Source organism: Protomyctophum bolini, assembly GCF_963924005.1.
Source record: "Protomyctophum bolini genome assembly, chromosome: 15".
Lineage (NCBI taxonomy): Eukaryota > Metazoa > Chordata > Actinopteri > Myctophiformes > Myctophidae > Protomyctophum > Protomyctophum bolini.
Genome location: NC_137876.1, coordinates 29753940 through 29768542, shown reverse-complemented (window position 1 = coordinate 29768542; position 14603 = coordinate 29753940). Strand labels below are relative to the sequence as shown.

The window sequence follows — 14603 nt, the reverse complement described above, 5'->3', positions numbered from 1 at the left end:
CCCTCTCAAGTGTATGGAATTCTACTACACATCAGGATACTAACTTTTTCCTAAAAATCAGATAAAATGACAAATTCCTTTGAATCAAAAGTTAAACCCACCAAATGCAATTTTATCCTATTTAACAATGTCATAACGTTATGAAATGTCGACCAACACAACCGTTTGGGGCTCACAAGTTTGGATTTCTATCTAATTATATGGGTCTGGTACTGTCTGCAACCAGTCACAGCATAATGGCTGCAAACTGTGGCTGGTGTTGCGCCACCTCAAACACCCTCTCAACAATACAGCATCGAGTCACTCCCATCCTGGGTCACTCGTAATTAAAGCAGAGATCAGCATGCTGTGAATAAAGCATGAGCTGCTCCACTGCCGAGGGCTCAGGTATCGCTGTATATAGGGGGCCCAGGGCCCGCCGCAGTCGGAGACAAAGGAGCTTCTGAGCACCATACTGTCCACACGGAGGAAAGAGACACAGAAGGAGAGATACATAGAAAATGACAGAGATAGCTTCCCAGACTAACCATGACAGACACACAGAAGAAAAAATACACAAAGAGAGAACAAGACACAGAGAGAGAGAGGGCAGATATAATTTGAGATACACAAAATTCTGAGAAATGGGGTGTGGAGGGTGTGGAAAAATGAAAGACAATTCCTTGAATATAGTGACCCGGTCTCCCCACCCATCCCAGAGCTAATCCGCTACTGCCGAAACAGACAGACAAAAAGAGTCTCTCAACAAGCCCCACAGGACCTCATTAAGAACTGAGATATTGTCCCGGTCAGGGGATCTCAAAGAACTTGAGTGTTCAAAGCTGGAGTAGTAACCCCAAGCAAAACTCACTCATATAAAAATAAAATACACTTTGTTTAAAAAGAACGTGCTGATGGAGTTGAATTTAGCAATTAAGCACCTCTAATGAAGAGGCTGCCTACGGCAATACATATTGGAGTAAAAGTCCTTCATCTAGACTAGATTTTATGTGCATTTGTGTGGTAGGGTGTATTGTCTCAGTCATAATGATAATGTACAAAAAGTACAGGTCTATATGTAAATTAGGTGATAATTTAATTAACAGGTATTCCATTTGTTCACTCTGAGTTAAATTAAAACTGAGGATTTTACTGTGTGATGACTTCTTGTTTGTATTGTAAAAGAACAATGAAGACCACTAACATGCCTAGCAAAACTGCTGCAGTTTCCCCAGGACCTATTTTAGGCTTCTTGCATTGAAAGTTTTGAAACGGGGTCAGAAGTACATTTGAGATCCTGATTCTACTAACCCCACTTCTAAACGTGAATCAAAACAAGAAGACAAATAAACAGCACACGGTATTTTTACTTGAATGGGGGGGTGGGAAGGGTTTGTGTATATGATGTGATTGTTTGTAAAGTATGTCTTGTCTTTTAAACCTGAAAATGTATAAATAAAATTGTAAAAAATAAACAGTACAAGGTGAGCCTGGCGCGGACAACTTGCTTTGACACTCTCTCACAGCAGAAATCACTCAGTTACACACACACACACACACACACACACACACACACACACACACACACACACACACACAGACACAGAGCTGGGCCAGTTACAATAAGAGTCACTTGTCCAATGTCCTCTGCTGTGGAAGGTAAGAAAATCTTGGTGTCACAGAGGGAGCATGCTGCCCTAAACATGGCAGGAACTGAGCTATACTTTAAAAGTTTACTTCTGTCCCTGGCAAAAGATTGTTGGTACAGAAGTGGAGTGTAACAGCATGCATTGGCTGACATTAAATCTTAACTTTTGCCATAACAATTAAACTTAGTAATAGTCAAGAAGTAAGCATACCCTGCCAAGAAGCAAGACGGCCTGTTCTGCCTGTGAAAGACAGTACAGTGAGATTGATACTGAGAGTAAAAAAGGTCATTTCAACATCAATTACAATAGCCCCAGTCAAAGGCTTTTGCTTGCTCCCCTCCTCCCCTTCTCTGAAAAACAAAATGCTTGACAGACTGGTACATTGGGTTTTTGGTGGCACACAGTCAATCACAACTCGCTCACACATTCTGATCTCCCCGAGATGAGCTTGGGAATTGTTCTGACTGACACAATTCTACCCAACGTGGAAGACATGTTTGAAACTGCAGATTGTGGAGGGAATTCTCCAATCACAAAGCATAATACACAGAATTCCAAAAACAAACAATAAAACAGACAACTCTAGGTGTTGTCATTTACTCATTTATCATAGCTACTTATTCAGATATTGACCATGACCAATGAACAGTGTTTCAGCTGAAATGGTTGATTTGTGCTGTTGTGCATCAAGTTATTGTACAATATATTAGCAAACAACTTAGATTAATTTAACTCATGTTACAGTACAGTTTATCCAACTAACCCCAGCTATCACACTAGAACTGAAACAATTGTTAAACCCCTAAGCTAACTGAGGGCACAGAATAAACATCCCGAATGATCAGACTCCCAACGAGTCCGTTTCTATCTGAATTTGTCAACATGCATGAGGTTGCCACAAGGAAGTAGAAGTTGGCTATTCTGTAAACAAACTAGTCGCATCTTTTGAACCAAATCTTCTTGACAGGTGGCTAGTGGCTACAGTAGGTACTGACTCGCATCTAGAAGATAACTTATCTTACACGATACGATCAACGTAATCTCAAACATGTCAGGTAGACAATTGTGCCCATGTCGCCTCAGCCCCAGCCTGAGATGGATTTTCAACCTCATCGCTTCCTTACCAGGTAATAACGCCATGGTGGTGACACAGGTGAGTTACCACCACTCCACCATAGCGTTATTAACTACTCGTTAACACTGCTATTAACGTTAAAGTAGTTGAAGCGATGGCCAATGCGAGTGTGTGACTGACTGGTCAGAGGACAGAGATATAGACCCTTGCCAACACCTGCGAAGGATGGTAAACATTTTCCATTTTAGGAGGCTTTCTTTGCTGCGGTGCTATCTCATATGTATGTATCGTACTGCGTTCAGCAACTGGCAACCAAAAAGCAAAGCAGCAGTCATTGCCTAGCATTACATTACAGTAGCTGCATAGCATTACAGTAGCGGTGTACTAGCATTAGCCGCGTACGTACCGCTGGTTTTCATCAGTGTTCTTAGCTTAGCTAACTGCTACTAGTACGAGCATCATCACCAAGGTGGCTAATTAAACAACGCCACACCTGTCCATCCTCACCTGTGGTCAGCGTGCCGCCCCAGAATACGTTCGGTTAATGGTGTCGCCAATTCTCCCACGGACCGTATGAAAATAATTCAAATTCCACAGAAAGTGCTTGGGGAAACGCTCGCAGTCCAATCGCTGCTCCACCGCCACCGCTGCTGCTGAATGGCTGCTACTCCTCCACTCTACTACCAAACTTCACCAGTGTCAAGTCAGCCGACAACAAAGAACTACACTTCCGGTCACGGACTTCAAAATAACATGTTTGGTGTTGACGACTATTATTAGAAGGTGTTTTATGTAAACACAGAGCGTATCTCACTAATATCAGCTATTGTTTGATTGATTGAAATATGTATTAACAGTTTGCAGAATTACAGTACGTTTCAAGCACAACTCAATACAAAGACTGTTAAACTGTCAGTGGACGACCCAATACAGCATTACACTTGTTTACAAGAGGGTCCACCTCGATCAATTCATCAAAACATTTAGAGACATACAAATAGACACTTCTATATAGCCAAAGAACAGAACAGGAATTCATCATAAAGGAGGTAAATGGTGATAACACGCGGTAGTAAGCTGAGCATTATTATCTCGGCAGCCTGTTGAATATTCGGCAGTGACACTGACTGTGTGTGTGTGTGTGTGTGTGTGTGTGTGTGTGTGTGTGTGTGTGTGTGTGTGCGTGCGAGACAGACAGACAATTCAATTCAATTCAAAGGGCTTTATTGGCATGAGAAAACATACGTTTACATTGCCAAAGCAGAAAGAACAATACAACAATACAGCAATACAATCAAAACAAAAATTATGTACTTTGAAGGTCAGAATCTTCAATAGATCAACTTCTGTGACAGACAGACTGACTGACTGTTATGCTTTAATTTCGAAGGTAACATCTGTTTATTTCCGGGCTGTGCTGTAGCCACTTGACGCAGATCCAAACTTCGTGACTTCGTCCATAGCAACCGACCGCCCCCTGTGCATACTCATTGGATGATGTATGCACATTCAAGGTGATCGATCAATCAACGATAGTTGTGTACAAATAACGCAGGCCACACTTCCCGTTATTTAAAACCAGCGTGCCATGCATTCACAGTTTGTTGGCCTGATAGTGATAGCAGAGGTTTGTCAGTGAAGAGGGTGAATGATTCCCCACTTTAGTAGCCTAGCCTATATACATACGGTATATCATTATGATATGTGCATGTTTGTGAAGTTCACACATTATCGCTAGTGTGATGTGAATATGAACCCCTTACTTAATTCGTGTGTGTGTGTGTGTGTGTGTGTGTGTGTGTGTGTGTGGTGGTGTTATTATAGCAGGTGTGTGTTATGGAAAAGTGAAGTTGGACTCTTGCACCTGTCAATGATTCGACACACATTCCTCCCTAATTAGACCTTATCTGGGTTCAAGCCTTCAAGGATAACAAAACAGCCAATTGTGTGCCGTGTGTATCTTAATAGCACTTAAAAAAATGTTTCTTAAGGTTCACACTGAATATTACTTATTATGATAGCTTTCCTTGAAGGGCAAACGGTCTAGAAGATTAAGAGAGTCTATAGGCAAAAATCGATAACATCATGTTTAAAAGGCTTAACGTGAAACAAGCAGTTAATAATTCAGGTACCGTTTTGCTGAGCTTGCCTCCACTCCACCCACATCGATGATGACGAAAAGAAAATAAAGAAAACTGGCCCCTATCTATGAATAGAAAAGGGCAGTAGTTTATCAGTATTAGCAGCATTCCACACATAGCTATAGGACTCGGAATGGGGTGAAACGCGACTGAGTTGTAGTCTCTAGTCTAGTGTGTTTTGTCACACAAGATAAGCCGTAAAGATTTAAACTCAAATACATCTACGAGAGTTTAAATATGTTGCAAAATCGCGTAGGCCTACGGGTGACAAAGTTGTCAAGCTGTCACCTTGTGTCAGTAGGCCTAATTAAATCCTTTTCCTCTACCTCTACCTACTTTCCTCATATCTTTCGTTACGTCTATCCATATCTCCCTTCTCGCTCTAGATTATCTTAGATCCAGTCCTCTTTTTGGCCCCCTTTTACAGCACGTATTAACTCATCAACCTGTCAAGGTCATGGTGGGAGTCATAAAATGTCTTTGACGAGGGAGTCAGCTATTTTTTAGCCTAATATGCCCCCTCGTGGTCATTATCTGTACACATTTTCAAGGAGGATCCTATATCAATGGTTGAGGAGCCACACGACCATGTTTTTCTTTGTAGCATTATCATGAAACATTATGTAGTAACCTCTACAATAAAATTTAAATACTCACTATGAGAGAATGGTAAAACTATTTAATGATAATTTTACATGCAGAACTTTATCCGTAGGCCTATCTCTCAAAGCCTACCTTAGTAAGTTCATCACTCAGTTAGAAATGGTCATGGTGCATTTCAAAAAGTGATAGGCTATGTGTGAAATGTTGCAGTGAAATGGTTAGATGGTATGTAATGTTGTAAGAACACGTACATTTTGCTCATAGATTTACAATTTGTAATGATCAGTTTCAGGCTGTACATGAAGTCTCTCATTGCCCTAATCTAAGTATGACAAGGATTCATCACCAATGAAAACATTATTGCAAGAGCTTTTCTGCAGTGTTGTAAATTCCCCATACTTGTTTGTTTTTGTATGTTGATTTTGTACTATTCATTTGTGTCATTGTTTGTCATCTTGGTATCATTCCCTCTTTCTCTTTTGGCGTGAAACATTTATTTATTCATTCATGTATTGTAGCTTCTTCAAAATGTATAATTTCTTTGCATAGACCGCAAACCAATAACTGGAAAAAAATCTTTTTGTACATTTTATTTTTCAAACAACACAGAATTCCGTACACAAAAAAACAAGCTGTCATCTGCTTCATATATTTACATAAAACCTTGAAGAGACAAAAAAGAAAAACAAACAAAAAGAAAAACATTCTTTGGGTCTGACCATGCAAAACAATAAATAATATTCCTGACAGTGCTTTGCATGGTACTTTTCAAGACTGCTAGTCAGCATTTTTTATTTCTTAAAAAAAAGAAAAAGAAAAGCTCAGATCTCAGTTTGGCTATACATACAGCTGCCCTGGCCACCATCATCAGACACACCCTGACATAATAAGACTCTGCCTGCAACATGACGGCACTGACCGAGTCAGTGATAAGTATAAGAAAGAAAGAAAGTTACTATGTTTACCCAAGGTAACTGGACTAAGCTCAAGAACTTGTTTACAGCCATGCCCTGCTCATAGAACATTTCATGGTAGGGGTTCAATGCCTTGTTCAAGGGCACTTCAGCGGTGGTAATTTTAACGTGCCGGTCCGGGGATACGAAATAGCGACCTTCCGATATCAAGACCGTTCGGCCACCGCTGCCCCAATGCTCAGCGTATGCTCTATCTATGGTACAATACCCACTCCATTTTGTTGAATTCTGGAATTGTAAGTGACTCGTTGGCCAGGATAGATAACAGGGAAATAATAAGTGAGATCTTCAACGGTTTTCAATGAAAAGCTCAGATGATTCTAAACAAGGAACGACAGCATCCTTAAGAGTTTGAAGCACTGTACACATGAGGGTAGGACTTCAGATGCCGTAGCGTAGAAAGACCTTAAAATCCTTTTTCAACAGCACTCTCGACACCCAGACGCAGCAAGACGTGGGCTCGCAGTAGACGTCACAGAAAAAAAACAAAACAAAAAAGACAGTTCCTTTCATCCATCACCAAGGCGACAGTTCATGCAGACATGATCCCCTGGGTCCTTCCAACCCAAGCCAGGGCCAGTATCTGCTTCCTCTCCTCCCTCTCCCAGACTATTGTAGCTCAGGTGATTAGCTGCGGCTCCCAGGACTGGCTGGCCATCTGGGGGCGACACTGAGTGATGGCAAGAGGGCCCGATGGAGGCTGGCTGTCCAGGCACAGTCCGCTGACCATGTGTTGTAATGCTGCCCCTTTTGGCTTCCATTTCTGGAATAGTGGACAGAGGGAACATACAAAGAGGTGAGAACAGTCACAAGCTCAACATTTTAGGCATTTATAGCTGATGTCCTGAATCTGATATTGCCTACAGCAGTGATTATAACCTTTTTATAAATTAAGGACCTCCCTTGTTATATGCAGAACGGACCCCCGTTTGATAGAATTTCTATCTCTAGGATCCCAAACTACACTGTTAAGGGTTCAACTACAGAATCAATCAGGGGAACCCCCAAGAACCCCGCATTGAGAACAAGTGGCCTACAGTATCTTGCTCAAAGACACTTTGACAGCAAACATGTCTGTAAATGACTATTTTGGCTGTTGAGAGTATTCAACCTATGACCTTTCTCTAATGGTTGACAGTCATAATTCGTTGATGTGGACATCAAACTCTAGTCTAAACCTCTTACTTGAGATAATATTTCCCACTCATTTGAAACATTACAGGAATATTAGCCCATGGTCTGTTCTTCATTATTTTCTGGTTCATGTGCATGTGCATTGGTGCAAGAGGTTCAACTTAGTGTTGAGTAATGGAGCCTGAGTCAGACGTGGATTATAATAATAAGAATGATTGACTTGCTGTGTTTAGTAGTGGGGGGAAAATCACAGTAAGCCCAGCTGCAGAATGCGGCACTCTGCCATCTCACAGCAGGAAAAAAACATCAATTCATGCACATAAAATGTCCCCCTCTAGTGATCTAGTTGTAACATCTGATTCATTGTAAAATCTTGAGAAGAAACACAAAACATGATGGGGTATCTGGGGGCTGCAAGAGTCCAAACGATTGAAGAACCCGTTTGAACCCCAATAGGCTGGTTCCCTTCCCTCAGTGACGACTGTGAAAGCACAATAAAAGTTAGGCCTACACGGTAAAATCCTGAGTGTTCATTTAAATATGAGAAAGATGGACCCCAAATGAAGATAGCGAATATCCAAAAGAGTGTTAATATAACTCTGAGTGTACAAATGGAAGCAAATGGAGTCTAGTTGACACTCACATTTTTACTTTGTGTGTACACTACAGTGGAGCTGCTCAGTAGCCAACAGTAATCAAGGCTTTTTGTGGTCATTTCTTGTTATTTCATACTTAATTGTAATATAATAATGATCAATGATGGTTCATTTTGGTACTTAACCACTTAAACCATATACAGTAGTAAGTAGTTGAACGGAGTCCCCTAGAGCTTAATACTTGGCCCACTATACTGAATCTCTTTGTTGAAATTAGCCATATACAAGCCCACAACACATTGGGTTTGTAGATCTGCTATTTTTGCTAAATCTTTGCCCTAGAATAGAGATACTAGGGATCATGTTGTTAATAATGATCTGTGATAATAGTGAAGAAGTGGATATGTCCTGTCTCTCTGGAGATGCCCGCATTATATACCTGCCTACCATCCATCCAATGTTTGTCAGACCACAACCAGCAGAATGGAAGTGAAAGGTGACTAAAAGTGACATGGAGTCAAATTGTACCAGATCCTTTCTCCCATTTAGAATGGGAGAATTATAATCATTTCACTTGACTTTGTCTAGAGGAGTCCAGTCTTATATCTTTTCTGCATTCTGTTTCGTTAAGCTTTTGCTGCAAGGTCATTTGTTAACAATAGTCTTACAGTATGTGCATGCATGGGAAATGCCCTCTGTAAAAAATCTTGTAATCTCACCCGCTATTTGAGAAACACAGACTACTACATTGCTCTGCAATTATTATCACACCTAGAGTGATTGTTTATTCATCTTTATTGATTCATCTCACAAGTGTTCATTAAGCCTCAATCTATGCTGTCTCTCTCTTTAGTTAGCCTCTTATTGTTTAGCAAATGTACAAAGTGGAGTGGGACTGCCTGGTTTCCTATTGTAAGATAATCTTTGCAAACAGGTTGTTATTACCTTCCATTCTCTCTCAAATCACCAGTATCGATCACAGTAAATACAAATGTAGCATTGCGGTAGTTCAGGCAGGCATGGAAGTCAAGCTGGTCTCTCACGCACATACACCCTCCATGGCCACAATCTAATGGTTGGATCTGCGTGGTCTAAGCAGACCAACATTCACTATTACTGTACATAATATTATTATTATTATTATTATTACTGTACATGCTCAACGTCTCTAGCTGCTACCACAATACCTGTCTGTGAACAAACTGCATCACAGGAGCAGAGCCACAATGCCAAATATTTCATTTCAAAATGCAGTTAGAGAATAAACACCACCTGCATCCCCTAAATTCCTCTAATACAACGAAATGTCATTGCAATAATTTGTATTCATTTTGATGTCTGTGTCTGACTGAAGTACATTCCGCAGTCCAGTTACATTGGAATTGTATTTTTGCTCAAGGAATTCTGATGGCTTTATATTTATTTGGCTTAGCCTGTTCTTTAAGACTAAGAGACTCTTAAAGAAGAAAAGTACAAAAGGAGAGACTTGGCTGTGTATAAATCAGTGTGTGAATCAGCGTGTCTAAAGGCCTAGGTCATTAGCATGATGATAAACTAGTTCGAGGGGTTGTAGGAACAACAAAGTCAGTGCCAAGTACAGCTTCCTGTAGCCATATGGAGGTTTATCAAAGTGACTGGGTCAGTCAGGCGTTAATTTTAGTCTATGGAAGGAGAGAGGGTCTGTGTGTTTCTGTATGTGTGTGTGTGTGTGTGTGTGTGTGTGTGTGTGTGTGTGTGTGTGTGTGTGTGTGTGTGTGTGTGTGTGTGTGTGTGTGTGTGTGTGTGTGTGTGTGTGTTAGCCTGGAAACCAGACAAATCTGCAGCAGGAAAAGAAAATTCCCTGGGGAGATTGGTCTGGCACTTCTCAGTTTGAATTACATTTAGCTCATCCCAGAGTTGTGGGTGACCAATCAGAGCCCACTATTCAAAGTGAGACTTTTTTGCTGTGACGTTAGAATCTGTTTCTAACCGCGCCCCTTGGAAATGAATCTTCCACACCGAAGTTCCAGACTAATATCTACGCAGTACACGACAGTGTACCCACCGCTCATTCAACAGTAGATCTTCGGCAACAGACGATTTCCGACACTCATCAACAAAGTTGATGAGGTGTAGAGAGAGAGCTACCTTTAGAAATGTAATAATGTTGAGAATGTGGTGATGACGTTAATGATCTTGTGTTGCGCAAAGCCATGCATTTGACAGTAGACCTCCACTGTGAAATTTGTTCATATGGATGGAGAAACTTCTAAATGAGATACCTCAGTGGGTTAAATACGACGAGTTTCTCATTCATTTGTAGACAAATGTCAGAAATCAGAATGCAAGATTTTTTTGTTTTCTTTCCTCTGGTGCATTTGATAGCAAGAGGAGTTAGAGGACACAGAGCCCAAATGTCTCAGCTAAATAGATTGCTTATTGATGGGCAAGCACCCAAAGAATCCTCAAAGGATGGAGAAGGGCCTGCTGGGAGATGAGAGGATAGGCTGGCACGTATCCCACAAACACTCTCACGCACACATGGTCAGAGTTAAAAACTCATCTCTTCATTGCCATAAATCAAGCGTGAAGCCAACTGCATGTCCAGCAGGGATGCGAGTGGTCGGCATCCACACAGAAAGAGCCTGGAAGAGGCAGGGTGGGGTCTGAAGTTATGGGAGTGTTTGTTTTTTACGGCGTCCATAAAAATCAACTATCATTTTGGTCAGATTGGAGCTAGCACCACACAGGGCTTCATTCTCTTCATTCTGTCTGGTCTGGTAGTGTGGTCCACAGGAGATGCAGACAACAACCCCTTCTCTTACCTTCAAAATTCTTCCACGTCTGCGTTTAATACTGCAAGTGAGTGACAGCTAGCATCTGGTATGTGTTAAACAAATTGAATTCCTCTAATACTACTATCTAAGCTGAGGTGAAATTCCTTAAAAAAATTCAGTGAGTCTATATATGATGTTGATTTGTGTTTTTATAAGGTGTTTTCCAGGATATTTGGGACAGCAGTAGCCAAGAAGTTATCAAATTGGGCTTGGCCCCTCTACCAACCCTATCCTGGTGTACTGGCACAGCTGGTACGCTGGGTGTACTGCTTATGAAAGCTGATCTGTTCTTTGGCCCACAGTGTACAAACTGTGGTTGTATTGGCCAGCTCTCACGTGTGATTTGTTGTAGGTAGCAGAATGCATACATCTTTATACAGAGCCCATGGCGTCTATACAAGAATGCTACAAATAGCACTTGATGATGTAACATGGGCAGACCACATCAGAAACGTGGACCTCTACAAAGGCCTCCCGTGGATCACAGTCAAGGTCAGAGACTGAGACTGGCAGGGCACTGTGTCAGGCACCGGAACAGGTAGCGAGCACTCTGACACTGTGGGAGCCAACCCAAGGCACAACTAGCTAGGAGGGGAAAGAGACGCACCACCTACATAGACACACTGCAGCATGACAGTGGAGCTAGCAACACTATAGAGCACGGACCCTGATGCTAGATAGGAGGGAGTGAAGGGCAGCAATTCAGGATCTCCTGAGTTGGTGTTGCTAGTTTACGCTCTCGCATGACATGGCATCGATTGTATGTAAATTAAAGTCAGCAGCAGCAGGGTGGCCATCTGTTATCAGTAGACCTTTGTGAACACATGAAGGAGATATTTGTTCTTCTCACCTGTCTGGGCTCTTTTGCACTGCAGGCCTCCATCTTGACGTTTGAGCCTGCTGTGAAGGCTGTGATGGCCAGGCAGAGGTCCTGCTGGCGGAGCAGTGGCTCCATCAGCTCCCACCTCTGCAAAACGGATGGAAAAAGATCGGAGAGTGAAGCTAGTTAGTTTAGTTACCTAAGAGCTGTCTTTGAGCAGTGGTGGTGACTGTGGTGATGTTAATCATTCAGGATGAACTTAAATCATCATCAGTCATTTTGCTCTTGGAGGTGTGTGAGACCTCCAAGTATGAAGAAAGAGCACTTCTCTTAACTCAAACACATCTAACTATTTTGTACACGGTGGACTGTGTCAACGTTCAAATCAAGTAAAATCCCAAACAAAACATGTGCAATTCATTCCACTTCTATACTTCTATTTGGACCTGTTCTGAATGCAGGAACCCAGTTGCACCCGCCCCATACCATCACGTGTGCCACTGCCAGTGTAAAGTATACATATGTTTTACTAATATATGTAATCATCTCTTAATCCCTGCATCAATGCCACCCAGAAAAATTCCTGTTCATTCATTGTTATAATAAAGGCTTATGATTAAGGATTATGATTATGATCCGGATTCACATTTCTACACAGCTGTTATCTCTAATATGTCCGTCCCCCCCATCCCCAGACCCCTGAGGTGCCTGAATCTCCCCCTAGTGGTGGAAGTCAGACCTGCGACTGTGGCCTGTTGGCTCCGGTGCCCCTGCACTCGGCCAGGCCCAAGCTGTCCGTCCCGTGGGTCTCCAGACACAGCCCGCCTTGTTTTAGCACGCTGGACACCGCTTCCTGCTCAGGAATCCTGGGGGAGCCATCGATAGAGAGGAGTTGGGGGGGTGGGAGACAATGAGAGGGGTTGTTTTAACAGAGAAGAACAGATGGAGTGAATTGACTCACTGCTCTGTAGCGTAATTGGATTCCGTTGCTAAGGGACAGCTCCTAGTACCAAAATAACAACCAGAGGAATGACACAGTTATAAATGTGTAAGGGCGCGATGCAGGTGAATCCAATTAAATGAAGATATATTATCCATGGAAGAGATACGAAGGTTACATGCTGACAGGGCTCATGCTGCACATACTGTCCCTGGATCTACCTTCACATACAATTCCAATATTTGTTTTAAGGGTAACTGTTGTATAATTGCAATATTACACTCGAGGGTGTTCTTTATCGTCATTAATGCACGCCTGCGGTACATGTAGGCGTGCATTAATGACGATAAAGAACACCCTCGAGTGTAATATTGCTTAAATAAAATAAGTTGATGTCAGGCAGATGTGTGTATGTCTGTGTGCGTGTGTGTGTGTGTGTGTGTGTGTGTGTGTGTGTGTGTGTGTGTGTGTGTGTGTGTGTGTGTGTGCGCGCGTTTGTGTGCGTGTGTGCGTGCATGTGTGCGTGCGCATCTGTAATGCTTCTGAAAAGCATTCTTTCATCCTAGTGTAAGGTAATGCTTAGTGATGCAGAATGATGGTCTTGAAGATGAAGGGGCATCTTCTCACCTCAGCTCAGGATACACATTCTCCATGTACCAACGGAACGGCTTGCAGTTCAACTTCCGCCGCAGCGTCAAACGGTCTGTGATGCTGAAAGGACAGATCAGGGTTGAAACAACAGAGAGAGAGAGAAAGAGAGAGAGAGAGAGAGAGAGAGAGAGAGAGAGAGAGAGAGAGTTACTTCCAGACAGTAGACTTGCAACCTTCCCCAGAGGCCAGCAGGTTAGCATTTTAGCGCCCTTGGCTGGAATAGAACAGTACAGTACAGGCTCACTTATGGGAATCTATTACTAATATTGAGTAATGTGTCTTCGCTGTTATATTGTTGTGTATGCTGTCCCAGTGTTGCCTAAAATGTAATAAAGTATCAATATACAGTTTTTGTCTCAACTCTGTTTCTATATCAGTGTTTCTCAAACCTTTTCATGTCAACTACCCTGAAAATGATGTATTTGTCCGCCGAACCCCATCTCAAAATATTTTGTTCCAGGGAATATACTGTATATATTCAAAGAATTGCACAAATGTTCACGATCTTTCAAAAATAGCAGATCAGCAAGCTCAAGTGATGCACTGTGAGGTTGTATATCTGCTATTTTTGAACAGACAAAGTCTAAAATAATGGTTAAAGTAGTTAAAATCTAAAATGACACAAATGCTTTCCCGGTTTTAATGGGTCAAACCGTATATGGGTTAGACCATATATACAAACCGGATTAGTTGATCGGGGTCCTGTTGGGCTTTATAATTCGCCTGCACCTTTTTTTCCCTCAACACCAAGACAATCTACAAGCTCACAGACAGCTTGTATCTGAGATCTGCTACTTCACCGAACGTTTGAAGGAGAATAGTGGCCGTATTCACGGTTCATGTGGTTCAGTGATATGATGAGAGAAGACAGTGGTAATACTGACCTTCCAAAGGCCTTGCCCTGTGCCGAGGGCCTCGCAGAATAATAGTACTGTTTATACTCGTCCATCCACACCTCTGCGGCCCGCCGCGTGTTCCTGTGTGTCAACACATACACAACAACACCTGCTCAGCCACAGTAATGACACTGTTGCAAACATTCCCACTGTTTACTACCACCATAATGATATACTGTAATGCTGCAGGAGATGAAGACATCAGCCTTTGACTGTAAAAACAAACAAAATATGTGCCACCGGATTCAATGGTGTCACTCATTTCAATATTTGTCTTCGGTAAATGTCAAGGGATGGAATTTTTCGAGACCAGTCTAGAAAATTCCTCG

General features: G+C 42.1%; 2 protein-coding genes across 4 annotated transcripts in view; both read right to left on the bottom strand.

Annotated features, from left to right (window-relative positions):
• Positions 1-3363, bottom strand: part of numb (NUMB endocytic adaptor protein) — a 65234-nt gene extending 61871 nt beyond the window's left edge. For all 3 annotated transcript variants that reach the window (XM_080784425.1, XM_080784427.1, XM_080784426.1), the window contains exon 1: positions 3211-3363. The gene's annotated coding sequence lies outside the window, so the exon portion shown is untranslated. The remainder of the gene's footprint in view (positions 1-3210) is intronic.
• Positions 3364-6030: 2667 nt separating this feature from the next.
• Positions 6031-14603, bottom strand: part of galnt16 (UDP-N-acetyl-alpha-D-galactosamine:polypeptide N-acetylgalactosaminyltransferase 16) — a 36965-nt gene continuing 28392 nt past the window's right edge. Inside the window, exons 11-15 of the mRNA XM_080783616.1 lie at positions 14263-14355; positions 13355-13438; positions 12527-12653; positions 11818-11934; positions 6031-7184 (exon numbers count right to left, since the gene is read on the bottom strand). Of these exons, the coding sequence (XP_080639742.1) occupies positions 7041-7184; positions 11818-11934; positions 12527-12653; positions 13355-13438; positions 14263-14355 (565 nt within the window). The 3' untranslated portion in view covers positions 6031-7040. The remainder of the gene's footprint in view (positions 7185-11817; positions 11935-12526; positions 12654-13354; positions 13439-14262; positions 14356-14603) is intronic.